Genomic DNA, 27,984 nt, shown 5'->3' with positions numbered 1-27,984 from the left:
CTAGGTGCAATGTAACCCATGACCCCCTTCCCTGTAGCATGGCACTGTGCTACATTTGATCACCGGCCCTGTCAGATCCAAGCACAGACCCAGCCACAGCGGCCGATCCCAGTCTTCCTGCCACTGGCCCACTGAGGTAGTCCGCTGGGGGTCCCTGGAGGAGGTGTGAAACACAGGCAGGTGTAGAGGGGGCACGAAAACTGTAGTGACTCAGCGGCAGGCAGCGTCTCTGGAGAAGAGCAATAGGTGACATTTCGGGTCGGGACCCTTCTTCTTACAGACTGAGTCAGGGGACAGGGAAACAAGAGATATCGACAGTGATCTAAAGAGATATCGAACAAATGAATGAAAAATCTACAAAAAAGTAATGTTGATAAAGTAAACAGGCCATTGCTAGCTGTAGTCCAGGTGAAACCAGTATAGACAGTCCGACTCAACAAGATGACGAAGCTGGTACGACTTGAGTGGGGGAGGGATGGAGAGAGGGGGGATGCAAGGGTTACTTTGCACCTTGGCCACGGTTAACAATGGCCTGTTGCCTTTATCATCATTACTTTTTTCAATATCTTTGATTCATTTGTTCTATCTCTCTCTACATCACCGTCTATATTTCTTGTTTCCCTTTCCCCCGACTCTGTCTGAAGAAGGGTCTCGACCCAAAACGTCACCTATTGCTCTTCTCCAGAGAAGCTGCCTGACCCGCTGAGTTCCTCCAGGTTTTTGATTCCATCTTCAGTTTAAACCAGCAGTTAAATCTGCAGTTCCTTCCTACTCGGGTGTCGAAGGGAGATGCGTTGGGGGGCTGGGGTCACACACTGGTCGCACAGTCCATGAGGAAGCTGCTGCAATGAAGAATCACCAAAACCGGCAACTTACAACAAACAACTCTGAATTAAAATTAATACCTTAAACATCTGCAGCAAGCGATTACAAAACAGTGGGGATATAGAAAGGTTTCCTTGAAACCCCAGTAAAGGACAAAGCGCCACTGTGTGTTGTGATATAAAATACTGACAGAGGATTTAGCCCTAGAATCTGCCTGTGCTTCCTGGAGAGAGAACCGTTCACTGGCACTGCCTCTTCAGTGGAAAATTCAAGAGAGTTGTTCAGGAACACTGCTGCTGTCGTGAAGATCGGTCAGTCACCTGCTCTTCGGGTTTCCAAGCAGAGGGAGCAGCGATCCAGCCTGTCCTCAGACGGACATGATGAGGAGGAGGATAGAGAGAGAGAGAGAGAGGCAGGCTGCTCTTTCCCTGCAGTTCCAGCCAGCTCTGCCACCAGTACACAGTTCCAGAGGGTTGAGAGAACAGAGGGGATCGGCCCTGACCTTGAAGTGCACCTGCCTTCTTGTACACCAGTCCCGTCTCTGCCCTTCAGATCCGAATGTGAAATGTGCTGGAAAAATAACAGGCAACAGAATAAGAAGAATGGATTTAAAACCAGAGATGGACACAAAAAGCTGGACTAACTCAGCGGCATCTTTGGAGAGAAGGAATGGGTGACATTGTGGGTCGAGACCCTTCTTCCGAAACGTCACCCATTCCTTCTCTCCAGAGATGCTGCCTGCCCCGCTGAGTTACTCCAGCACTTTGTGTCTATCTTTGGATTAAACCAGCATCTGCAATTCCTTCATACACATAGATTTTAATTCATTGTGTTTATTTCCACAAACCTTTCGCACTCCGAACCCTTCAAGGGGAAGGGAGTTATGTTAATTGGAAATAAAATGGCACATCCACCTGGATAGGTGGCAAATTTGAAACTTTTTATCAAGGAAAATTAATGCATGAAACTAGATCATGCAATGATCTTGCAGCCAGTTATGTGCTTCTGGGAACAAAACACTGCTGTAAGTGCAGGAGTAGCTCAGCTGGTCAGGCAGTATCTCTGGGGAACATGGGTCGGAAACGTTCCATCCTGACCTCGGATGCTGTCTGTGTAGAGTTTGCATGTTCTCCCTGTGATGGCGTGGATTTCCTTCAATCTCCTCCCACATCCCACAAACGTGCGGCTTTGTAGGTTAGTTGGCCTTTTGTGTAAGGAGTAGATGCGAAAGAGGGATAGCAGAGAAATGGTTTGAAGGTCATTGTGGACTCGATGGGCTGAAGGGCCTGTTTTCATGCTGTATCTTGTGGAGTCATAGAGTCTACAACATGGAAATAGGCCCTTCGGCCCAACTTGCTCACACCGACTAACATGTCCCATCTACACTAGTCCCACCTGCCTGTGTTTGGCCACCTATGACTTGAAACCTGTCCTATCCATGTACCTGTCTAAATGTTTCTTAAACGTTGCGATAGTTCCTGCCTCAACTACCTCCTCTATCAGCTCGTTCCACACACACACACCACCCTCTTGGTGAAAAAGATACCCCTCAGGTTCCTATTAAATCTTCCCCCCCCCCCCCCCCCCCTTACCTTAAAACTATGCCTTATGGTTCGCCATTCTCCTGCTCTGGGCAAGAGACTCTGTGCGTCTACCCGATCTATTCCCCTCATGATTTTGTTCACCTCTAGTTATCTATGTGTCTATGTGGTCTAGTTACACCACAGTCAGTTTAGTTATCTCTAACCTAAACTGGACATATGTGACTAAATCCACAGGTAGCGTGGTTTGGTGTGTGGAAGGGGCGGGTGTTCAGTCAGACTATGAAGCAGCTGGTGAGTCTTTAGGCCACATGCCGACTATTTAAGGGGATAGAGGTATGGAAAGAAAGCACTACAGCAGTGTCGACCATTCCTTGACAGTGAACACATTACAGGCCAATTAGTGGTAGGGATTAGCATCAATTTCTGAAATGATTTACAAAGCAATCTCCTACACGAGCAATTTAAAGGGGCTGTCCCACTGCGGCGACCTAATCTGCGAGTTTAGACGAGTTTGCCCTCGACTCAAATGCGCAGCATGGTCGACACAAGGTCCTATGAGGTCCTATGAGGTCACTGGAACTCTCCTTCACGCTCGAGGGAAGTTCCCGCATACTCGCGGCCTCAGCTAGGTCGCGGAAACATTTTCAGCATGTTGAAACTTTTCCGCGATTAAAAATTGGTCGGCATGGTTCTTTTTGACTCGTAGTGCAGTGGAGTGGGGTCACTATTTAGTTACAGGCAGTCGAGGGCAGCCGTAAGCAATCTCCTTCGCTAACCAGCATTTTGATTGGCTCATTGGAGTTTTCAGGACCAGGGAAAACCTAACGGTAGGTTAAATGCCCGCTAAACTTTATTATACTTCGTAAAAGTGTCTCCACTCCTTCTCCACCACCCCCCCCCCTCCTCCCTTCTCCCCCCCTCCGTGCTCCCTAAAGGACTTACCATACACTGTGGCAGCCGTTTACCTTCCTTTTCATCGCGGGTGTGAATTTCAGACAGCGCTCCCCCGCTTTCCCTGGCCCCCGTCTTTGCTGTGTGTGTGTGTGTGTGTGTGTGTGTGTGTGTGTGTGTGTGTGTGTGTGTGTGTGTGTGTGTGTGTGTGTGTGTGTGTGTGTGTGGGTGGGTGTGGGTGTGGGTGTGTGTGTGTGTGTGTGTGTGTGTGTGTGTGTGTGTGTGTGTGTGTGTGTGTGTGTGTGTGTGTGTGTGTGTGTGTGTGTGTGTGTGTGTGTGTGTGTGTGTGTGCGCGTTCGATCCAGCTCGAGGTTTTCCAGGCGGGTGCCCTCGAGTTAGAAGGTCGAAGAAATTCTTCTGAACTTGCGGATTAGGTCGCCGCAGTGGGACAGCCCCTTAACCTTATGCAACAGATCAGTTAGTGAGTGCCAAGTAATGCAACTAACAGCACCATTAGGGGCTCCCAGAGTGGTAATTCCAGTGTGTATTAGAGAAATGCTGAGAGTCGCTGAGAGATCTAAAGCTAGTGAAGGCTTCTACTCTCTCCAGCACGTTCCACTGTGGCTTCTTTTTAATTAATACTCAACAGCCGTTCAAAGAAAGAACCGGCATTTCTAAAGGTGCCTATTGTATGTGCTTTACACAAAGGATGTTTGATGTGCAGCCATGTTTGTCATATGGGCACAAGTTCAAGGAAACTGCAATGGATAATTTTCTAATGTAAGATTAAATACTGGCTGCAACGCCAGGATGTGCTGCTTTTATATAAAAATAGTGCATTAGGATGAGTAGCATCCACCTGGATGGGTAATGAGTCATAGAAATAGAGACATGGAGTGATACAGTGTGGAAACTGGCCCTTCGGCCCAACTTGCCCACACCGGCCAACATGTCCCAGCTACACACGTCCCACTTGCCTGCGGTAGAGAGGATAAAGGATCACCCTCGACAGGCAGAGCCTTGGCAGTGCACTCAGATAGTGGGGCAGAGAGAGCAGCAAGAAACTCACAGCGCCAGAGACCAGAGTTCGATCCTGGCCTCCGCTGCTCCCTGTGTGGAGTTTGCATGTTCTCCCTGTGACCGTGTGGGTTTAGTTAGTTTGGTTTATTGTCACGTGTACTGAGGTACAGTGAAAAGCTTTTTGTTGCATGCTAACCAGTCAGCGGAAAGATAAAATAATGATTGCAATCAAGCCATCTCTATTCCTACAGCAACATTTCTGACGTTAACTTTGATCCTCTAAAACTCAGTAAATGTGAACATGTATCCATTATCAAGTATTTCTACACCGTAAATGGCTCGATTGTAATCATGTATCTTTTTTCCGCTGACTGGTTATTTCGCAACAAAAGCTGAACCAGGGGCCACAGTTTAAGAATAAGGAGCAAGCCATTAGAACGGAGACGAGGAAACACTTTTTCTCACAGAGAGTTGTGGGTGTGGAATTCTCTGCCTCAGAGGGCGGTGGAGGCAGGTTCTCTGGATACTTTCAAGAGAGAGCTAGATAGGGCTCTTAAAAATAGCGGAGTCAGGGGATATGGGGAGAAGGCAGGAACGGGGTACTGATTGGGGATGATCAGCCATGATCACATTGAATGGCGATGCTGGCTTGAAGGGCCGAATGGCCTATTCCTGTACCTATTGTCTATTGTCTATATGTCTTTGGAGTACCAAGCAAATTAATCCACTAAACCATACTTGATGGAGGCCGGTTCTCTGGATAATTTCAAGAGAGAGCTAGATAGGGCTCTTGAAGATAGCGGAGTTAGGGGATATGGGAATATGGGGAGAAGGCAGGAACGGGGTACTGATTGGGAATGATCAGACATGATCACATTGAATGGAGGTGCTGGCTCGAAGGGCCGAATGGCCTACTCCTGCACCTATTGTCTATTGTCTATTGTCACTGTACTTTGGTACATGTGGCAATAAACTAAACTCAAAGTAAACTGAAAGGCCCAGGGCGCAGAGCACAATCCACCACCCCACACTGAAGAAGGGTCTCGACCCGAGATGTCACCCATTCCGTCTCTCCAGAGTTGTTGCCTGTCCCGCTGAGTTACTCCAGCATTTTGTGTCTATCTTCGGTTTAAACCAGCATCTGCAGTTCCTTCCTAAACATCCTCGAAATAAACCTCTCTGGCACCTGAGGACATCCGTCTTTAGCGCGTGTGGACCCACTCACCTGAGGAAGTCGGGTGCTCTGCCGATCATGTTCTCAAAGTCTGCGTAGTTGAGTTTGCCGTCACCATCCAGGTCGGCCTCCTCGATCACCTTCTCACACACCAACGTCACCTCCTCTGCCGCCAGCTCCTCCCGCGTCAGCTTGTTCAGCGTCTTCTCCAGGTCCGACTTGCAGATGTAGTTGTCCGTGTTGAAGTCTGTCGGAGGGAAGCCCAACGTTTAACGTGGACGAGCGGACTCGCTGTGACCAACCCACCCAACACCAGGTCTATTGTTCCCCTCTTGAACAGAAATATTGATTTCTCTAACTTCAAGTAACCCCATGCATTCCCTCTCTCTCCATCCACGTTGCACCAGCTTCTCATTCTCAACTAGCAAACAGCTTTCATAGCAAAAGGATTTGAGTATAAGAGCAGGGAGGTTCTACTGCAGTTGTACATGGTCTTGGTGAGACCACACCTGGAGTATTGCGTACAGTTTTGGTCTCCTAATCTGAGGAAAGACATTCTTGCCATAGAGGGAGTACAGAGAAGGTTCACCAGACTGATTCCTGGGATGTCAGGACTTTCATATGAAGAAAGACTGGATAGACTCGGCTTGTACACGCTAGAATTTAAAAGATTGAGGGGGGATCTTACACAATTCTTAATGGGTTGGAAGGCTAGATGCAGGAAGATTATTCCCAATGTTGGGGAAGTCCTGAACTAGGGGTCACAGTTTAAGGATAAGAGGGAAGTCTTTTAGGACCGAGATGAGAAAATCATTTTTTACACAGAGAGTGGTGAACCTGTGGAATTCTCTGACACAGAAGGTAGTTGAGGCCAGTTCATTGGCTATATTTAAGGGGGAATTAGATGTGGCCCTTGTGGCTAAAGGCATCAGGGGGTATGGAGAGAAGGCAGGGATGGGATACTGAGTTGGATGATCAGCCATGATCATATTGAATGGCGGTGCAGGCTCGAAGGGCCGAATGGCCTACTCCTGCACCTATTTTCTATGTTTCTATGTTTATCATTCCTTTATCATTGTAAAGTTTTTTTGGGGGAGGATGATTGCAACCTTCACATGGCCTGCCCTGTTTTGATTAATGCAATCAACCCGGCGTGCACAATCAAATAAGATCAAGCAGTACAAGTTGTCCTACAACTTTAGGCCATGCACGCCATACGCAAGAAGAAGAAGTAAAGTTTTCTGCATATCTTTCATTCATTTGTTCTATATTTCCCAATATCACTGTCTATCTCTCTCATTTCCCTCTCCCCTGACGCACACTCTGAAGAAGGGTCTCGATCCAAAACGTCACCCATTCCTTCTCAGAGATGCTGCCTGTCCCGCTGAGTTACTCCAGCATTTTGTGTCGATCTTCGGTTTAAACCAGCATCTGCAGTTCCTTCCTACACACCAGGTCTGCGTCACCCACGCCCAATCCCAGGCCAACCTTGGCCAGGACAGGGAATAACTTGGAGAATTTCTCACTGACTCCCATGGACAATTGAGCCCAGTCCAGTGAACATCAGTGGGCACTTCCGACACAGCCGTTTGCACTTCACCTGACCATTTGCTGAGCTTCTGTGAGAACCTCTAGTCCAGCTGAAGGCTTTGACTGGATTGTACTTATGTGTAGCTTGACCTGATTTGGCTGCATAGCAAGCAAATAGAATCTTTTCACTGTGTCTTGGTACACCTGACAATAATATACCAATACCAAACAAGATAGACACAAAATGCTGGAGTAACTCAGTCGGCCAGGCAGCATCTCTGGAGGAATAGGTGACGTTTTGGGTTGAGACTCTTCTACAGACCGAGATGTCAATGTCAATATCCATTCATATACTGGGATTTGTGTGTGGAACTGGCAATTATTGCCCAGCCCCAACTTCTCCTGAATAGGGAGACCACCTTGGCTATTTCAGAGAGTAACCGCGTTGTTCCAGACTGCAGTCACGTCCAGGTCACATGAACTAAGGATGAAAGAAGCACATTGATGAACCTTAAGGGCCTGTCCCACTTACGCAATTTTTTCGGCGACTTGCTGGCACCCGTCATAGTCGCAGCAGGGGATGTTGGGGTGTTGGGGAGGCGTGGGTGGGTGGGGTTGGTGGAGGGGTGTGGAGGGTGTTGGGGGGGAGGGGGCGTGGAGGGTCAAAGGCCAGTGGTGGTTGGGGAATGTTGAGGGGTGGGTGAAGGGGGGTGGGGGGGGGTGTTGGGGGGGGGGGGCGTGGGTGGGTGGGGTTGGTGGAGGGGTGTCGGGGGGGCGTGGGTGGGTGGGTGGGGTTGGTGGAGGGGAGTGGGAGGGTGTCGGGGGGGAGGTGGAGGGGGTTAGGGGGGTGGAGGGGGCATGGAGGGTCAAGGGCAGTGGTGGTTGGGGAATGTTGGTGGGTGGTGGGGAGTTGGGGGGGGGGTTGTCTTCTGCCACATGCAATAGGACTATTCAGCGAACCTTTGTAACCTGGTCGGCTCCTGAAACATGGCCTAGTTGAGGTCTGCTGTACGATTTTACCGGGCTGGACACAAAACACAGCATTTCACTGAGGCTAGGTACATGTACAATAAAGGATGATTGAATTGAGTTGATCATCATCACTGAATACAGTGCAGGTGCTGCTTCGTGGCGGTTTGGGCCAATGAGCCTGTTTCTGTGTGGCATGCATGATTCTCTGACTCAGGAATCTAAACTTCTTCTGTAAGTATACAAATGGTAAGCAGGGAGCAATAAGACAAGTCGTGTCAATTCAGGACTAAGGGCATCAATGCAGAGGGACAGGAAGTACGGATGAAACACTGAGCACTTTGCATTGATTTTTCTCAAGGGTGATGATGATTTTACTTTACTCTGTTGCTGTTATCAGGAAATTGAACCATCCTACCCCAAACAGAAAGCAGCGCTGCACTACTATCTACCTCATTGGGGGCACTCAAACTATCCTTGATCGGACTCTGCTGGCTTTACCTTGTACTAAACGTTATTCCCTAATCATGTATCTATACACTGACAATGGCTCGATTGTAATCATGTATTGTCTTTCTGCTGACTGGATAGTACGTAACAAATGCTTTTCAACTGTACCTCGGTACACGTGCGATAAACTGAACTAATCTACTCCAGAGATACAGCGTGGAAACCAGCGATCCCCCCCACACACACTACCACTATCCTAGCCAACTCTCTGGAATGGGATTCGAACCCAAACATCAGAATCATGTTTTCCAGCAAGTGAACCACAGCTGGGAGGCAGTGACATGTTAAATTCATGAGTTAGTTTCCTCACATGACCAGGGATGAGTATTAATGGCCATTAATGGTAAATAATTGGCTCCAACAAATATAATATTAATGAGTATCGTGAGACGGCAAACTCAGGACAGAATATTTTAAAATTGGATAGGCAGAAAGAAGCAAAGAGTTCATCTTTATACTCCTGGTTTTGAAAGGGTCACTGTTGTCAGGCCTAGTTTATTGGATAGCCCTGTGAATTCATGTTTAATCCCAAAGTGACATGTAAAACGGCATGGCCATACATCACAGAGTTTACACGACAAGGCCTCTGAATGCAGTTTCACCTGTGCTGTTCAATTACAGAGCTTCTCCCCAAATAAAAACCGATCGCTCAGCTGGTAGAGTGGTGAAACGTCGCTGGTGACAGCTCCGTCCAACAATTTCATCAATCCTGGCTGCTGCAGAATTCCCAAAACGTTCATCTACAACTCGAATCAGTAGTGAAGAAAGCAAACACAATGCTAGCATTTACTTCAAGAGGGCTTGTATACAAAAACAGGGATGTAATGCTGAGGCTCTATGAGGCGCTGGTCAGGCCGCATATGGAGTATTGTGAGCAATTTTGGACACCATATCTTAGGAAGGATGTGCTGGTTCTGGAGAGGGTCCAGACGAGGTTTACGAGAATGATCCCAGGAATGAGTAGGTTAACATATAATGAGCGTTTGATGGCACTGGGCCTATATTCGCTGGAGTTTAGAAGAATGAGGGGGGACCTCATTGAAATGTACAGGATAGTGAAACGCTTGGATAGAGTGGATGTGGAGAGGATGTTCCCACTAGTGGGAGAGTCTAGGACCAGAGGGCACAGCCTCAGAATTAATGGACGTTCTTTTAGGAAGGAGATGAGGAGGAATTTCTTTAGTCAGAGGGTGATGAATCTGTGGAATTCTTTGCCACAGAAGGCTGTGGAGGCAAAGTTAGTGGATCGTAATGATCAAAACTCAATGTTTTTAAGACAGTGGAATTGATTGTAGACTTTAGGAGAGCTCCCCCTCCCCTCACCCCACTCACCATCAACAACACCACAGTCACATCTGTGGAGACATTTAAGTTCCTTGGAACCATCATCTCCAGGGACCTTAAATGGGGGGCTATATGAAGTTGGACACCATGTCCAGTAGATTTTCACGTTCCTGCACCCCCTGCACACTTGATTTCTGTTCTGCAAACCCCTCTTCAGGATCAGCCCAGAACTGACCCCCCTGGGGCAGCGGCGACAGATGCATTTTCGCTGCATTGGGGGGAAATTGTTTATTTACACATTCCCTCCTTTCTGCCTCATCAGTCGGGTATTAAGGAAAATACAACAAGACTGCGTCTGGTATTTTGGTAGTACCCGATTGGCCTACACAACCATGGTTCCCAGTGGTATTAAACATGGTATTAGAACCATGTATCACCATCCCACATAGACCAGATTTATTGCTACATCCCGTAACAAGGGATAGCCACACATGCCATAACTATTCGAATTTATTAATTTGTAGAGTTTAAAAATACCTCTACTACAGCTGGGACTGACGGACCGAACAGTGAACATGATCTCGGCGGCCCAAAGACAGTCCACCAAAAAACAGTATCTGGTCTATATCAGGAAGTGGGAGATGTATTGTAACAAAAACAGCATCACCTACAGAGATATGAACATCCCGTCTGTTCTGGAATATCTGGCAGGCCTCCATTATGATGAGGGGCTCAGTTATAGTGCCATCAACTGCGCCAGAAGTGCCTTATCGACTTATCTATGGCAAGGAACAGAGCGTCACTCTGTTGGAACTCACCCACTGGTAACAAAACTTATGAGGGGATTTTTTAATACCAATCCCCCAAGAACCAGGTACTCCCAAATATGGGATGTGAGTATTGTCCTGAAGGTGCTCAGGAATTGGTCTCCAGCAACAGCTCTGTCCCTACATAGACTGACATTAAAAACAGTCATGCTAATGGCATTGGTCACGGCACAAAGGGTACAGTCATTACATAAATTAAGACTGGACAACATGACTTCTTCATCTGAAAACATTACGTTTCATATTTATGAATTAGTGAAACAGAACAGACAGGGATCAGCGGGCCTCAATATCGAATTTAGGTCTTACTCAACAGATGATCGTCTCTGTATAGTAAAACATTTGTCGTTATATATGGAGAAAACGAAAATCATCAGAGGCAATGAGAAGGCACTTTTAGTCAGCCATAAGCAACCACACAAAAAAGTGTCGGTCCAGACCATCTCAAGATGGCTGAAACAGGTTCTAACACAGGCTGGGGTGGATACTAATATTTTAAATCTCATTCCACCAGGGCTGCAGCTACATCGGCAGCTATGCAGTTGGATGTCCCAAAGGACCAAATCCTCAAGGCAGCAGGATGGTCAGGGGAAAAAACATTCAAACTATTTTATCATAAACCAATCATTAAACCTGGAACATTTGCAGAAACAATTTAAGTTCTGTAATTTAATTACCCCATAAATAGGGGCTATAATTTGTGTTAATCAATTCATGGATTTCAATGTCGGATTCATGTCTAAAATATGTTGACACAATTCCTCCTACAGTCATTAAGGCAGATGTGATGCATGGACTCGTTTCCACGGCATGAAATCACAGAGCTTTGAAATCTTCACGTAGTCACTCACGTGACTCCGAAGTAAAATAGTAAGATTAAACGAGAACTTACCAGTTCGAAGTTTGATCATTATTTTATGAGGAGTACGTTGAGGGAATGCGTGCCCTCCGCTCCCACCCTTGATCATATACTCAACTGGTATTTCTTTCTCTAATCTTACTATGTTTAAGTCATTACAGTTATCTGTGATTTCACACCGCTGCTTTGAAGAATGACACGCATGCGTCCTGGTGGGGTTCTTCACGTATTCCCTCAACGTACTCCTCATAAAATAATGATCAAACTTCGAACTGGTAAGTTCTCGTTTAATATTACTATTTTATTTCATTCCTCACATGCTTGAACTAAAATGTTTTATTCTTAATTGTTTACTGAATAGCGTGTTGTTATTGCGAGCAAAGCACCAAATTCCTTGTACGTATACACACTTGGCTAATAAAATGTATTCAGTTCAATTCAATATATTTAAGGCAGAGATAGGTGGATTCTTGATTAGCCTGGTTGTCAGAGGTTATGGGGTGAAGGCAGGAGAATGGGGTTGGAAGGGAAAGATAGACCAGCCATGGTTGAATGGCGGACTAGAATTGATGGGCAGAATGGCCTAATTCTACTCCTATCACTTGTGACCTTATGAATCAAACCCACAGGTGTGAGCTGAGCGAAGGAACGGTCAAGGTGGCTTCACCATGCTGCAGGAAACCCTTTACCATTCTGAGTGCTGTTCACCAGATCTGCACCCCACATTCATTGCTGCCAGCCTGTGTCCCCGGGCTGTGACAGGCAGCCCAGTATGAGGGCAAAAATTGTGAGGCACCTCTTTAATTTGTCCTTCATTCGTGAATAAGGTTACCAGCTGTTTCCCAGCTGTGCAGTGATCATCCTATTGTTTAACTGGGGTTTCCAAACAGTCCAGTGACCATTGACCTGCAGAAATCAGTAACGTTTAGTTTAGAGATACAGCGCAGAACCTTCGGCCCACTGAGTCCATGCCCACCAGTGATCCACGTATACCAACACTTGTAAAAATTGTAAATAGTCCCTGGTTGGTAATCCTACACACCAGGGACAATTTGCAATGTCTCTTTACCGAATCCAATTAACCTACAAACCTGTACATCTTTGGAGTGTATGAGGAACCCCACGCGGTCACTGGGAGAACGTACAAACTCCGTACAGACAGCACCCATACTCAGGATCAAAGCCGGGTCTCTGGCGCTGCAAGCGCTGTAAGGCAGCAACTCTACCGCTGCGCCACCGTGCCGCCGTCTCTGAGCAGGTTAATAGCTATTCACCAACCGAGAGACTGGAAGCCATCAGCAAGTCTAGGCTCACTGGAGATCTTGTTTAAATAATGCAGTAACAAAATGCAGTCGCAGCTATTTAATATTTAATAGTGGTCGCAAGTAATTGGATGTTTAACAGCTTAAGATGCATAGCTGTGGGAAGCATGCACTGCAGTGACTAGGACTCCTTGATAGCAGTTAAGAGAAGAGATTTATGTGGAACAGCTGGGATTGCCATATGGGGCTTTTACATGAACAGGGTACATGTCAGGACATAGAGAGGCCTTCTGCACTAGGTTGTATGTAGCATGACACAAACTGCAAAGAGTTTAGTTTAGTTTAGGGATACAATGCGGAAACAGGCCCTTCGGCCCACCGGGTCTGCACTGACCAGCGATCCCCAACCATTAACACTATCCTACACCCACTAGGGACAATTTTTACATTTACAACCAAGCCAGTTTACCTACAAACCTGTTCGTCTTTGGAGTGTGGAAGGAAACTGAAGATCTCGGAGAAAACCCACGCAAGTCACGGGGAGAACGTACAAACTCTGTACAGACAGCACCCGTAGTCGGGATCAAACCCGGGTCTCTGGTGCTGCAAGCGCTGTAAGGCATCTAATCTACCACTGCGCCACCGAGCCGTGCAGAGAAGTTTTGCGAGGATGTTCCCAGGAATGTTCCCAGGACTCAATGCCTGCCAGGACTCGAGGGCCTGACCTACTAGGAAAGCTCGGGCAGGCAAGGAACACAATAGGCTGAGGGGTGACCATATAGAGGTGTCTTTAATCATGAAGGAATAGATAGGGTGAATGCACAGCGACTTTTATCTGTGGGTGGGGAATCAAGAACCAGAGGGCATAGGTTAAGGTAAGAGGGGCAAGATTTATTACAACTTGAGGGTCAACTATTTCACAGAGGGAAGTGGGTGTATGGAATGTGCTGCCAGAGGAACCGGTTAAGGCAGGAACGATAACAACATGGAAAGGTAAATGGATAGGAAAGGTTTATAGGGATATGGGTCACATGCCAACAAATGGGATGTACTGAGAGAAACCAATTAACCAACAAACCTGTACCTCTTTGGAAAGTAGACAAAAGTGCTGGAGAAACTCAGCAGGTGCAGCAGCATCTATGGAGCGAAGGAAATAGGCAACGTTTCGGGACGAAACGTTGCCTATTTCCTTCGCTCCATAGATGCTGCTGCACCCGCTGAGTTTCTCCAGCACTTTTGTCTACCTTCGATTTTCCAGCATCTGCAGTTCCCTTAAACACTGAACCTCTTTGGAGTGTGGGAGGGAACCGAAGACTTTGGAGAAAACTCACGCAGGTCACGGGGAGAACGTACAAACTCCGTGAAGACAGCGCCCATAGTCAGGATGGAACCCGGGTCTCTGGCGCTGCGAGGCAGCAGCTCTACCCGCTGCGCCACCGTGCTGCCTTTGGTACTTTAACATTTTTATTGCTCTAATTCAGATTGCACTACACTATATCAGTCCTATGGCGGATTAAGGGCTTTGTAAGTGTAATGAATTCATTAGCCAAGTATGTAGAACATATGGTGAGACATTCCTGTTGTGTCACCAGGAAACAGTGACACCCGGGTCTGGAACATCAGACAGAGCCCTTCCTTTGCAAGAGAAGAGGAACAGGAGTTCACCACCATTGACCAAGTCGTGGATTCTCGTCCCTACATCCTGGAGCACTGGTCATTCTGGAACCCCACGTGCCTATATAAACCATAGGTCCCATCTTCCTGTCAGTTCTTGCCTGCCCATGAGTTTAGACAATCAAACAGACACAGCTGTTAAAACTGATCTCCCCTCTTGCCAGATGGGGACATAGAAAAAAGTTGCAGGAGTAGGCCATTTTGGCCCTTCGAGCCATTCAATATGATCATGGCTGATCATTAAGAATCAGTACCCCGTTCCTGCTTTCTCCCTATATCCCTTGATTCCACAGATTCACAACTCTCTGGGTGAAAACAATTTTTCCTCATCTCAGTCCTAAATGGCCTACCCTCTATTCCTAAACTGTGGCCTCTGGTTCTGGACTCCGCCAAGGAGTTGGTCATCTTATTATAAAAGCATTTTATCGGGATGCATCACAGCACGGTTTGGGAACAGCTCCATCCAAGACCACAAGAAACTGCAGGGAATTATAGACGCAGCCCAGCCCACCACACAAACCAACCTCCCTTCCATTGACTCCATTTATACCTCACGCTGCCTCGACAAGACCAGCAGCATAATCAAGGACGAGTCGCACCCTGGCCACTCCCTCTTCTCCCCTCTCCCATCAGGCAAAAGGTATAGAAGTGTAAAAACGCACACCTCCAGATTCAGGGACAGTTTCTTCCCAGCTGTTATCAGGCAACTGAATCCTCCCACAACCAGAGAGCGGTCCTGAACTACTATCTACCTCTTTGGTGTCCCTCGGACTATCCTTGATTGAACTTTGCTGGCTTTGTCTTGCACTAAAAGTTATTCCCTTATCATGTATATATACACTGTAAATGGCTCGAGTCTTTCCGCTGACTGGATAGCATGCAACAAAAGCTTTTCACTGTACCTCGGTACACGTGGCAACATACTAAACTGAACTCAAGGAAGTGGCGAGCATACCGTAGATTTTAAAGGCGTAAATGGCCTTCAGCTCACGCGGAGCCATCTCGCTCAGCACGGAGAACATGTCCACAAAGTCATTGAAGCTCAGGTTCCCCTCGCCATCTTCAGAAAAGGTCTTCACTATTTGCTCTTTGAATGGATTCTCCTGCGAAAGCAAACAACCTTGTTACACAAAAAATTCCTCTCATTATACTCCTTATCATTGGAATAGATCGGGTAAACGCATTGTCTTTTGCCCAGAGTAGGTGAATCGAGAACTAGAGGACATAGGTTTAAGGTGAGGGGGGAAAGATTTAATAGGAACCTGAGGGGTAAATTTGTTACACAAGGGTGGTGGGTATATGGATCGAGCTGCCAGAGGAGGTAGTTGAGGCAGGTATTATCGAAACGTTCAAGAAACATTTGGACCAGTACGTGGATAGGATAAATTTAGAGGGATATGGGCCAAATGCGAGCAGGTGGGACTAGTGTAGATGTTGCATGTTGGTCGGTATGGGCAAGTTGGGCCGAAGGGCCTGTTTCCATGCTGTATGATTCTATGACATTATTTGATTAAATTAGAAAAGATTCTAGATACACTCCATCTTTTTACCCTCACGATTAATTCACAAAAGTTTAACCTTCCTCCTGTCTCCTCTACCACTGGGGTCGAGGTGATAGTTTAGAGAAACAGTGCGGAAACAGGCCCTTCGGCCCACCGGGTCCGCGCCAACCACTGATCCCCGCACATTAACAATACCCTACACACACTAGGGACAATTTTTACATTTATACCAAGCCAATTAACCTACAAACCTGTACGTCTTTGGAGTGTGGGAGGAAACCGAAGATCTCTGAGGAAACCCAAGTGGTCACGGAAGAACGTACAAACTCCGTACAGACAGTGCCCGTAGTCCGGATTGAACCCGGGACTCTGGCGCTGCAAACGCAGTTATGGGCCTGTCCCACTTACCCGACTTTTTCGGCGACTGCCGGCACCCGTCATAGGTCATTCCACGTCGCCGAAAATGTTCAACATGTTGAAAATCCAGCGGCGACCAGCAAGACGCTACGACTCTTTGGGCGACTGAGGAGACTACGCACGACCTTACAGGCGACATGTCGCAGGGTGAGGCCTGTATGGTCGTGAGTAGTCGCCCAAAGAGTCGTACCTTGTTCTGGTCGCCGCTGGATTTTCAACATGTTGAAAATTTTTGGCGACCAACAACGACCTACGACGGGTGCCAGCAGTCGCTGAAAAAGTCGCATAAGTGGGACAGGCCCATAAGGTAGCAACTCTACCGCGGCTAAACACCTCAGAAGGCTCAAATCCTTCAATGTGCGTAATGATATGCTGTAAATGTTTTACAACACTGTGGTTGCAAGTGTTATTTTCTACGCTATTGTCTGCTGGGGCAACTGCAACAGTGCGAAAAACAACAAGAAGCTGGTCAAACTGGTTAAACGAGCTAGCTCAGTGCTGGAGGGGAGAGTGGACTCTGGGATGGATGTGAGTATGAGGCGTAAGGTGCAGGTCATCCTGGAAAACCCCGGGCATCCCCTCCATGTAATTCTGGAGAGTCAAAAGAGCACTCGGAACAACAACCAGCTCCTCTCCTTGCGCTGTAGTACGGAGCGGTTCAGGAGATCCTTCACCCCTGCAGCCATTAGATTTTATAATACGGGAGTGAAGATGGGGTGTAGGGGGATGCGTTTTATTTTTTTTATTTTGTTATAAACTTTTTTATTGTTAATTATTGGTCTTTTTAAGTATTTATTGCTCTCAGGTAGTGTCCACATTGTATTCTATGTATCTTCTGTCTGCGTTCGTTTTGAATGTGTGAGTTTGTTGGTTGGGGGCTTCTGGACATCTGAATTTCCCTGAGGGGATCAATAAAGTATTTATTATTATTATTATTATTATTATTATTATTATTATTATTATTATTATTATTATTATTATTATTATTATTATTATTATTATTATTATTATTATTACATCCACACATATGCTGACAAGCACTCCAAAGTACAGGGAATGCCCAGACACATTCGCACCACGTGAGATACATTCCGAGCGCACTCTGCCATCCTCCGCCCTCCTTCCTCAAACCCCCTCCATCTTCACCCCCGCTTCGAATCAGTCTGCCCAGACCCTGCCATTCATCTTTCTACTCATTCACAAAGGGTTAACCTCCATTCCTGTACCCCTGCCGCTGCATGTGTTCTGTGAGGATTAACCCTTCACTGTTCTCCCTGGGGCTGTGCTGTCCAGGAGCAGACAGTTCACTTCATGATGATGTGTAAAACCTGTCATCTGGTTTGAAATATTAATGAAGGAGGTGAGTCTGTGCTACTGTGTGGATATCAACTTGCCCAGAAACGCCCGCAGATTCAGACAACTTACTTTAACAGAAGCAATGAATATTGTTTTGGTGCAGTTTAGTTTTTAGTTTAGTTTAATTTAGTTTAGTTTAGAGACACAACATGGAAACAGGCCCTTTGGCCCATCGAGTCCACGCCGACCTGTTCACACCAGTTCTATGTTATCCCACTTTCTCATCCTCTCCCCTACACACTAGGGGCAATTTAAAGGGGGCCAATTATCCTACAAATTAATCTAAAATTCATAGAGAATCATATTATATGAAAGAACAGATCTGCTTAATCCAACTTCACAGCAAAGCAAAACCTGGTGGTGCAGCAATCGAGCGGTGGAGAATGTGGTTGTGTCCCAGCCTAACTTGGCCAGTGTTCATTTTGGTGAATCATTTGAGTTCATGGCACAAGGATGCCTGCCACCTTGACCATTCCCTTTGCTCTCTTCAACCCTCTCGGAGAACACAGAACACAGTCCACGATATCTGTGCTGAACATGATAAAAAATAAAACATCTCTGCCGACAAGTGATCCATATCCCTCCATTCTTTGCATATCTAAAAGCCTCTAAAACACCAATATCATATCTGCCTCCACCACCACCCCTGACGTTCAAGGCACCTCTGTGTGAATAACGTACACTGCACATCTTCTTTAATCTTTGCCCCTCTCACCTTCAATCCATGCGCTCTAGTTCCTTAACATTTCCACCCAGTGAATAAGGTTCTGACTGTCCACTCTATCTATTCCTCGAATTATGTTATAAACTTCTATCAGGTCCCCCATGTGGTGGGAGATTGCAACTTCACATGGTCCGCCCTGTTTCGACGAATGCAATCAACCTGGCGAGCACAATCAAATAAGATCAAATAGAACAAGTTGTCCTACAACTTTAGGCTGTGCACGCCTTGCACAAGAAGAAGAAGAAGAATGTCCCCATCAATCTTTGACATTCCAGAGAAAATATTCCATGTTTGTCCAACTTGTAGTATAGTCAATATCCTTTAATGCAGACGACATCTTAGTAAAACTCCTGCAACCTCTCCAAAGCCTCCACACCCTACCTGGACCAGAGTTGCTGACAATACTTCAAATGTAGCTTAACCAAAATGTAATATAGCCGCAGCATGATTTCCTGACTTGATATTCAATGCCCTGACTGATGGAGTCAAGGATAGCGGGTGGCCGGGTCGCCGAGCGCACAGAGGGAGCTGGCGAGGGGCCGCCTGTGGCCATGTGTAGAGGCGGGCCTGGTTCACCGCTGCCTGAAGATGAGACTGTACTAAGAACTTTCGAAACTTTGTCGGTGCCAGAAACATGGCGACTCTTTGTGTAGCACTCAGGTGATGTCTGCTGTATGATTTTACCGCATTGTATACAAAAACAAAGAATTTCACTGTACCTAGGTACACATGACTATAAAGGGACACAGCGGTAGAGTTGCTGCCTTACAGCGTCGGAGACCCGGGTTCGATCCCGACTACGGGTGCTGTCTGTAGGGAGTTTGTACGTTCTCCCCGTGACCACGTGGGTTTTCTCCGAGATCTTCGGCTTCCTCCCACACTCCAAAGACATACAGGTTTGTAGGTAAATTGGCTTGGTAAATGCAAAAAAATTGTCCCTAGTGTGTGTAGGATACTATTAATGTGCGGGGATCGCTGGTCGGCACGGACTCGGTAGGCCGAAGGGCCTGTTTCCATGCTGTATTTATAAACTAAACTAAACTAAACCAAAAGTGTCATTGTGTAAGAAAGAACTGCAGATGCTGGTTTAAATCGAAGATAGACACAAAATGCTGGAGTAACTCAGCGGGACAGGCAGCATCTCTAGAGGGAAGGGATGCCTATGGAGTAACCCCATCAGAGTGATTGCACCTTCCTTGTTTTTGAACTCTACCCATATTTCCAGTAGATGAACTCTGAAGTACATCTATAAGTAAACTGCAGTGAATGACACATGCCATCAGCAAAGTATTTCCAAAGTCTGGAAAGAAAATGCGCTGAATGGGGAAATGTGATGTTCAGCATCATTGAGGACATAGGTATTTGTGAAGGTACACAAAAATGCTGGAGAAACTCAGCGGGTGCAGCAGCATCTATGAGCGAAGGAAATAGGCGACGTTTCGGGCCGAAACCCTTCTTCAGACTGATGGGGGGTGGGGGGGAGAAGGAAGGGAAAAGGGAGGAGGAGGAGCCCGAGGGCGGGGGGATGGGAGGAGACAGCTCGAGGGTTAAGGAAGGGGAGGAGACAGCAAGGGCTAGCAAAACTGGGAGAATTTTGTAGGTAAATTGTAAATCGTCCAGTATTTGTGATGCTGGACGATTGTTCAACCACCCAGTGGCTCCATCAAGAAAGGGAACCTTACCCAGATTGGCCCAAACGTGACTCCAGGCCCACACCAACATTGCGTTCTCTGGTGAGCCACTTAACTACTGGATATAGACACAAAATGCTGGGGTAACTCAGCGGGACAGGTCGCATTTCTGGAGAGAAGGAATGGGTGACGTTTCGGGGCGAGACCCTTCTTCAGCTTCTCGACCGGAAACGTCACCCATTCTTTCTCTCCAGAGATGCTGCCTGTCCCTCTGATTTACAGTCGATGATGGGCGACAAACGTCATCCTTGCCAACAATTCCCACATCCTGTGATTTATACGATTTATATGATTGCACTGAGGCTTGAAACAAGAGCATTGTAGAGAGTCTGAGAAAGCTTTCTAGCTCAAATGCTATCTATCCATGTTCTCCTAAATTCATGTAATAGGGGCAGAATTAGGCCATTCAGCCCATCCAGTCTTCTTTATTCAATCATGGCGGATCTATCTTTCCCTCTCAAGCAGGGATGCTGCCTGACCTGCCGAGTTCCTCCTGCACTTTGTGTCAATCTTTGGTATAGACCAGCATCTGCACTTCCTCGTTATCACATTGAAACATCTTTGCCACGCTGATAGTCAGTGTTTACTTTCCAATCGTTGGAAACAACTTATTGACGGCATGTATGGTCGAACACAGTTTAATCAAGTTATTGCTTCTGCCGGCAACTCAGCTGAATTACGGCTGTTTCATCAACTAGAGTGAAGAGGTCATGGAATTACACAACATGGGTACAGGCCCAACTCTCCAGCTCATCCCTGCTCATCAAGGTGTCTTCCTCAACTAGTTTGCCTGCATTTGGCCCATATTCCTCGAAACCTTTCCTACCCATGAACCTGTCCAACTGTCTTTTAAACGTTGCCTGAACTGGTGGTGGAGGCAGACACAATAGTGGCATTTAAGAAACTTTTAGATAGGCAGGGAGATACGATACGATAGAACTTTATTTATCCCAGGAGGTCAGAAAACACAAAATATATGAAACATGAAATTAATGTAATGAGTGGAAAGGATTGGGGATGTGCAAAGATTGGGGAGGGGAGTCAGTCTACCCCACGACAGAAGGGAGAGGAGTTGTACAGTTTGATAGCCACGGGGAAGAAGGATCTCCTGTGGCGTTCTGTGCTGCATCTTGGTGGAACCAGTCTGTTGCTGAAGGTGCTCCTCAGGTTGACCAGTGTGTCATGGAGGGGGTGAGCTGCATTGTCCAGGATGCTCCGCGATTTGAGGAGCATCCTCCCCTCCAAGACCAACCTCCCATGAATACAACTCCAACTCCGCCCCCAGGACAGAGCCAGCCTTCCTGATGAGTTTATGCAGGGAACGGAGGGATATGGATCACGAGCAGGCAGAGGAGATTGGTTGAACTTGGCATCATGTTGGGCACAAACATTGTTGGCTGAAGGGCCTGTTCTTGTGCTGTACTGTCCTATGCATCATTGTACCTGCCTCTCCCACATCCTCTGGCAGTTTGTGCAATGTACACCACTCTCTGTGTGGAAACGGTTGCCCTTCTTAACTCGTGCCCATCGCACCTGCAACCTCTGCCCTCTCGATTAGACTCCCTTATCCTGACAAAATAACACCAGAAACCATGAGCTTTGTTTCGCTGGGTTTAAGCTCGTGGTCTTCTGCTCAGGCAACCAAGGCTGTATTAACAGTGAAGGTGAAGGGCACTTTCATCTTTGATGTCTGCCTTTACTGTTTGAGATATAGAGGGTGATTCACATTAGCCATGACCTTTTTGTGGACTTCAAATGTAAAAGGTATTGTCGCAGAAATATTGAAAAGAATTTCACTGTATCAAGACTCATATTTTGTCTATCCCCGCCCATACCCCATGACAGAGAACCACCTCAAGGCACCAGAACAACTGATGTGGTCCGAGTTTGTTTTTTTACTGGGTATTGGACAAAGCCTCACATGAAACAAAAAAACACTATTCTGCTATTAAAGAGGCTGAGCAGGCATTTCTCGGAAGATTTTCACTGGATTTCTCATTTTTTAATCTGTTCCCAGGGTCTCTGAATATTTGACATTGCCTGTTATCTTTGTCCTGGCCTTCCAAAGCCATCAGGAATGATCCTCCATGAACACAGATGGGGCAGTGAGCACTGAGATGGGCAGTAAGGCCATTCCGACACTACTGGTCACTCCGCACGTTGGTGGTACCGTTTAAAGATCCCGTTACAAAGGCAGAACCATTGAAAGCTGCAACTCCAGGCAGCCTGCGTGTGTATTCTAGTTCCCGACAGCCAAATACTCCAGGAATGTCCTAGAATCTCCTGGGATTTAATAATCTTGTCACTCTATTACTCCTAAGTTGTTATCTTATATTGGTACGGTATGGTCGCATGGTGGCGCAGCGGTAGAGGTGCTGCCTCACAGCACCAGAGACCCCGGTTCAACCCCCACTACAGGTGCTGTCTGTACGGAGTTTGTACGTTCTCCCTGTGACCATGTGAGTTTTCTCTGGATGCTTCCGTTTCCTCCCACACTCCAAAGACATACTGGTTCGTAGGTTAATTGGCTTTGGTAAGAATTCTAAATTGTCCCCAGTGTGCGTAGGATAGTGCTAGTGTACTGGAATCACTGGTCGGCATGGACTCGGTGGGCTGAAGGGCCTGTTTCCATGCTGTGCTATTCCCCTATTCCTCGGGGCATCACCCGTTATTCCCAACAAAAAAGACTTAATCCGTGCATGTCTTTGCTCTTCCCAGTGCAGACAAAGCCCACCACCATTACTTAGAAACATAGAAACATAGAAATTAGGTGCAGGAGTAGGCCATTCGGCCCTTCGAGCCTGCACCGCCATTCAATATGATCATGGCTGATCATCCAACTCAGTATCCCGTACCTGCCTTCTCTCCATACCCTCTGATCCCCTTAGCCACAAGGGCCACATCTAACTCCCTCTTAAATATAGCCAATGAACTGGCCTCGACTACCCTCTGTGGCAGAGAGTTCCAGAGATTCACCACTCTCTGTGTGAAAAAAGTTCTTCTCATCTCGGTTTTAAAGGATTTTCCCCTTATCCTTAAGCTGTGACCCCTTGTCCTGGACTTCCCCAACATCGGGAGCAATCTTCCTGCATCTAGCCTGTCCAACCCCTTAAGAATTTTGTAAGTTTCTATAAGATCCCCTCTCAATCTCCTAAATTCTAGAGAGTATAAACCAAGTCTATCCAGTCTTTCTTCATAAGACAGTCCTGACATCCCAGGAATCAGTCTGGTGAACCTTCTCTGCACTCCCTCTATGGCAATAATGTCCTTCCTCAGATTAGGAGACCTCTACTCTGAGCTTACCATCCTCTCATAGAATGGAGAACAAGTTGTTTGTGACATTGCCTAATGCTCAACTCATGCTCTTCCTCATTGTGAAGATAGACACAAAATGCTGGAGTACCTCAGCAGGACAGGCAGCATCTGTGGAGAGAAGGAATGGGTGACGTTTTGGCTCGAGACGACACCCTTTTTCAGACAAGTCTTTGATCATGTTGAAGAAGGGTCTCGATGCAAAACATCACCCATTCCTTCTCTCCAGAGATGCTGCCTGTCCAGCTGAGTTACTCCAGCATTTTGTGTCTACCTTCAATTTAAACCAGCATCTGCAGTTCTTTCCTGCACTCGGCCATATTGTGTTGTAGAAGTGCATTAAATATAATATGGGATGGCGGAACTGTCGTATGAGGAAAGATTGAAAAGACTAGGCTTTGTATTCACTGGAGTTTAGAAGGGTGAGGGGGGATCTTATAGAAACATATAAAATTATAAAAGGACTGGACAAGCTAGATGCAGGAAAAATGTTCCCAATCTTGGGCGAGTCCAGAACCAGGGGCCACAGTCTTAGAATAAAGGGGAGGCCATTTAACACAGACGTGAGAAAAAACCTTTTCACCCAGAGAGTTGTGAATTTATGGAATTCCCTGCCACAGACGGCAGTGGAGGCCAAGTCACTGGATGGATTTAAGAGAGAGTTAGATAGAGCTCTAGGGGCTAGTGGAGTCAAGGGATATGGGGAGAAGGCAGCCATGGGTTATTGATTGGGGACAATGAAGGGCGGTGCTGGCTCGAAGGGCCGAATGGCCTCCTCCTGCACCTATTGTCTATGTTTCTATGTTTCTAATATCCAATGACTTGCACCTTGTGAACAAACAAAGAATCATTGCGCTATTAGCTGAACTTGGATTCAGCCTCTGCAATCGTACAAACACTGCATGCACATGAAGTTTGTCTTGCGTTCGACAGTGAACGGAGCCTCTCCCTGTACCTTGAGCTCTGGCATGTTTACAATGAGTTGTATTGGTATTGTGACGTCTGGCGCGTTGGTGTAGTCCATTGGCACTATGTGAGGAGCCATCTCATGGTATCTGCCGTGCAGCCTGCAGAGAAATGAAAGACAACCTTTGAGAACCTGGACGCATGCTTTCTCCAACTCGGAGAGTCTTAAGGCACCAGCCAGTCAGTCCACCTGCTCCTCGATTAATAATCAAGTCAGGGACTTAATGCTGGCAACATTGGCAACCACATCAATTTTCTTATACAACACAGGCTGAGAAATGTTCCTCTGGGAACAAAAATGTTTCAATACTGAATGTGAACCATCTTACCTCAACTAGAGAGCAGTCCTGAACTGCTATCCACCTAAGGTAGACAATGTTGCTGGAGAAACTCAGTCGGGTGCGGCAGCATCTATGAAGCGAAGGAAATAGGCAACGTTTCGTCCCGAAACGTTGCCTATTTCCTTCGCTCCATAGATGCTGCCGCACCCGCTGAGTTTCTCCAGCAACTTTGTCTACCTTCGATTTTCCAGCATCTGCAGTTCCTTCTTGAACACTGCTATCGACCTCATTGGTGACCCTCGGACTATCTTTGATCAGACTTTATTGGCTTTATCTTGCTCTAAGCGTTATCCCCTTATCATGTATCTGCGCACTGTGAATGGCTCGATTGTAATCATGAATTGTCTTTCTGCTGACTAGTTAGCACGCAACAAAAGCTGCTCACTGTACCTCGGTACACGTGATAATAAACTGAATTGAACTGATATGTACTGGTAATAGTGCCGCTACAGTTACACAGACATGTAACCATCACACAGACCAGATTTCCCACCATAGACTCCATCTCTACTTCATGAGGCCTCAGAAGGGGTGGGAGATTGCAACCTTCACGTGGTCCACCCTGTTTCAATGAATGCAATCAACCTGGCGTGCACAATCAAGTAACATCAAATAAAATGTTGTCCTACAACTTTAGGCTGTGCACGCCATGCGCATGAAGAAGAAGAAGGTCTCAGAAAAGCAGCCAACATAATCAAAGAGTGTAAGGAGGAACTGCAGATGTTAGTTTAAACCGAAGATAGACAGAAAATGCTGGAGTGACTCAGCGGGACAGGCAGCGTCTCTGGGGAGAAGGAATGGGTGACATTTTAGGTCGAGATCCTTCTTCAGACTCTCGAACCAAAATGTCACCTAAAACTTTGGTTTAGACCAGCATCTGCAGTTCCTTGTGGAGATTGAAAGTCTGAAGAAGGGTCTCGAGCCGAAACGTCACCCATTTAATCCTTCTCTCCAGAGATGCTGCCTGTCCCGCTGAGTTACTCCAGCATTGTGTGTCTATCTGCAGTTCCTTCCTACACACACTGTAAGCTGGGATACTCTGATTCAGCTGTACCACATTGTGGGTATTGAGCTCCGTCTATGGAACTGCTGTGCCACTGTGCTGTCCCCTCTCGAGATTGCAGCATAGTTTAGATTTGAGTACCCTTTGTGTTTTGTGCCAGACCTCCAAGTATTAGCCCTGTGGCTCACCTGCTCTCCCCTTTGCCAAGGAGTCAGTGCCAGTGATTAAATAAAATGACAGCACAAGGATTATTTATTACACTGTGCAGAATGTGTTAGCTTCCGTGAGCCAACACTAAACTCCAGGAATGAATAGCAGCCAACCTTTTCAACCCGTTCTATTAAGGCAGTGCAGCTGATACCAACAGTAATCAGCTTTGCTACGAAGCAACAGGCACAGATATCAGCACACGTACCCAGTAAAAATGTGATTGAATCATCCATTCGGTTTAATGAACGATGATTACTACACTTAGCTCTCCTTATCTCATTGCAAGAGGCTGACGCTGCAGCAGTCTGAAATGAGTCATTTAATCGTCTGGCCTGACAGCTGATCGAATTGTCGTTGTGGAGCTGATTCATGGCTTTGTATCTCTTTCGATTAAAATTAATCCTCCATCAGCTGTCTCCAGGCAAGACGTAGTTTTGTGTTGATATTTTTCCTGACTCTAAGCATTTCAATTGTAGGTGGCGCAAGAGCAGCCTTAAAAATCACGCCCTGTCGGACCACCCTGCAAAGCAAACCACACAGAATGTAACTCTGCTTGTCAATTCACAATGCTCCTTGCACAATCCAACCTCTCCTCACAGAATTCAGCCTCCCTTCCATAGACTCCATTTACACCTCACGCTGCCTCCGCAAGCCCACCAGCATCATCAAGGAAGAGTTGCACCCCGTCTCCCCTCTTCCATCAGGCAAAAGGTAAAGAAGTGTGAAAACTCACACCTGCAAATTCATGGACAGCATCTTCCCAGCTGCTTTCAGGCAACTTTCCTACCATCAACTACAGAGCAGTCCTGAACTACTATCTATCTTATTGGAGACCCTCGGACTATCTTTGATTGGAATTTACTGGATTTTATCTTGCTCTAAATATTATTCACGTTATTCCCTTTATCATGTGTTCGTACACTGTGGACGGCTCGATTGTAATCATGTATTGTCTTTCTGCTGACTGGATAGCACGCAACAAAAGCTTTTCACTGTACCTCAGCACACGTGACAATAAACTCAGCTCAACGCTCACACACCTGAGCCATGTTTACACCCACTATGTCTGCATGAACCACTCCAGGATGATACATTGCATTTTGAAACTCAGTTTGTTAGTCAAGCACTGTCCTGGGATTTGGTGTATTCTCTTGAGGTTAGAAGAATGAGAGTGAACTCATTTAAAACTCTTATGGGGCTTCATTGGATAGATCCTTATGGGGCTGTGCCACTTGGGCGACCTAATCCACGGGTTCTGGTGAGTTTGCCCTCGACTCATGCTCGCAGCATGGTCGACACGAGGTCCTAGGAGGTCTTTGTAACTCTCCTTCATGCTCGAGAGTAGTCCCCGTGTGCTCGAAGCCTCAGCTAGTGCGCGGCGTCTTTTTCAATATGTTGAAAAATGCCCGCGAGTAAAAAAGGTTGCCATGGAAAAAATCGATACTTTTTTTACTCGTAGGTTTAGTCGTAGTAGGTCGGCATGTTAGTCGTAGGTAATCGAGGATAGTCGAAGGTAGTCGTAGATAGTCTTCATCATAGTCGAAGGGAGGTTGAAGGAGATCGAAGGAGGTCGTCTTCACTCTCCACTATTTAGTGTCCAATTTTCCCGAAGTTAGTCGTAGCTAGTCTTCAACATAGTTGAAGGAGGTCGAAGGAGGTCTTCAACAGGAAACAGGGCCGCAACGTGTACGCTCTTTCCTTGATCCCAAGTTAAGATTTAAACTGTCCATTGTCACAATTATCTCCCTTTCTTTATGTATCCAACTATCTATCTATCTATCTATCTATCTATCTATCTATCTATCTATCTATCTATCTATCTATCTATCTATCTATCTATCTATCTATCTATCTATCTATCTATCTATCTATCTATTATCCATCCATCCATTCATCTATCAGTCTACCTGCCTACCTACCCTGCGATTCTAGAAGAGACATGTGAAATGTATGCGCCCATTGCCTGCATCTACAGTGGGGATGCATTCTTTAGCAGAAGGGGCAGCGAACCAACATAATAACAGCAGGACACAAGGGTGAGTTGCCTGTGAGCTTGTGACCACAGGTTGGTGGGGGCAATTGGCTATTGTACA

At 46.6% G+C, this 27,984-nt stretch overlaps 1 protein-coding gene across 2 annotated transcripts in view; it reads right to left on the bottom strand.

Moving 5' to 3' along the window:
- Positions 1 to 716: 716 nt before the first annotated feature.
- cib2 (calcium and integrin binding family member 2) overlaps positions 717 to 27,984 on the bottom strand; it is an 83,205-nt gene continuing 55,937 nt past the window's right edge. For both annotated transcript variants that reach the window (XM_033014938.1, XM_033014940.1), the window contains 4 exons: positions 24,327 to 24,438; positions 15,325 to 15,472; positions 5,506 to 5,701; positions 717 to 1,395 (listed from right to left, as the gene is read on the bottom strand). In XM_033014938.1, coding sequence (XP_032870829.1) covers positions 1,374 to 1,395; positions 5,506 to 5,701; positions 15,325 to 15,472; positions 24,327 to 24,438 — 478 coding nt within the window. In that variant the 3' untranslated portion in view covers positions 717 to 1,373. The remainder of the gene's footprint in view (positions 1,396 to 5,505; positions 5,702 to 15,324; positions 15,473 to 24,326; positions 24,439 to 27,984) is intronic.

The sequence above is a fragment of the Amblyraja radiata genome, chromosome X, assembly GCF_010909765.2.
Source record: "Amblyraja radiata isolate CabotCenter1 chromosome X, sAmbRad1.1.pri, whole genome shotgun sequence".
In the NCBI taxonomy this organism is placed as follows: Eukaryota; Metazoa; Chordata; class Chondrichthyes; order Rajiformes; family Rajidae; genus Amblyraja; species Amblyraja radiata.
The sequence above is the reverse complement of the archived record's forward strand: the minus strand, read 5'-3'. Positions and strand labels throughout refer to the sequence as shown.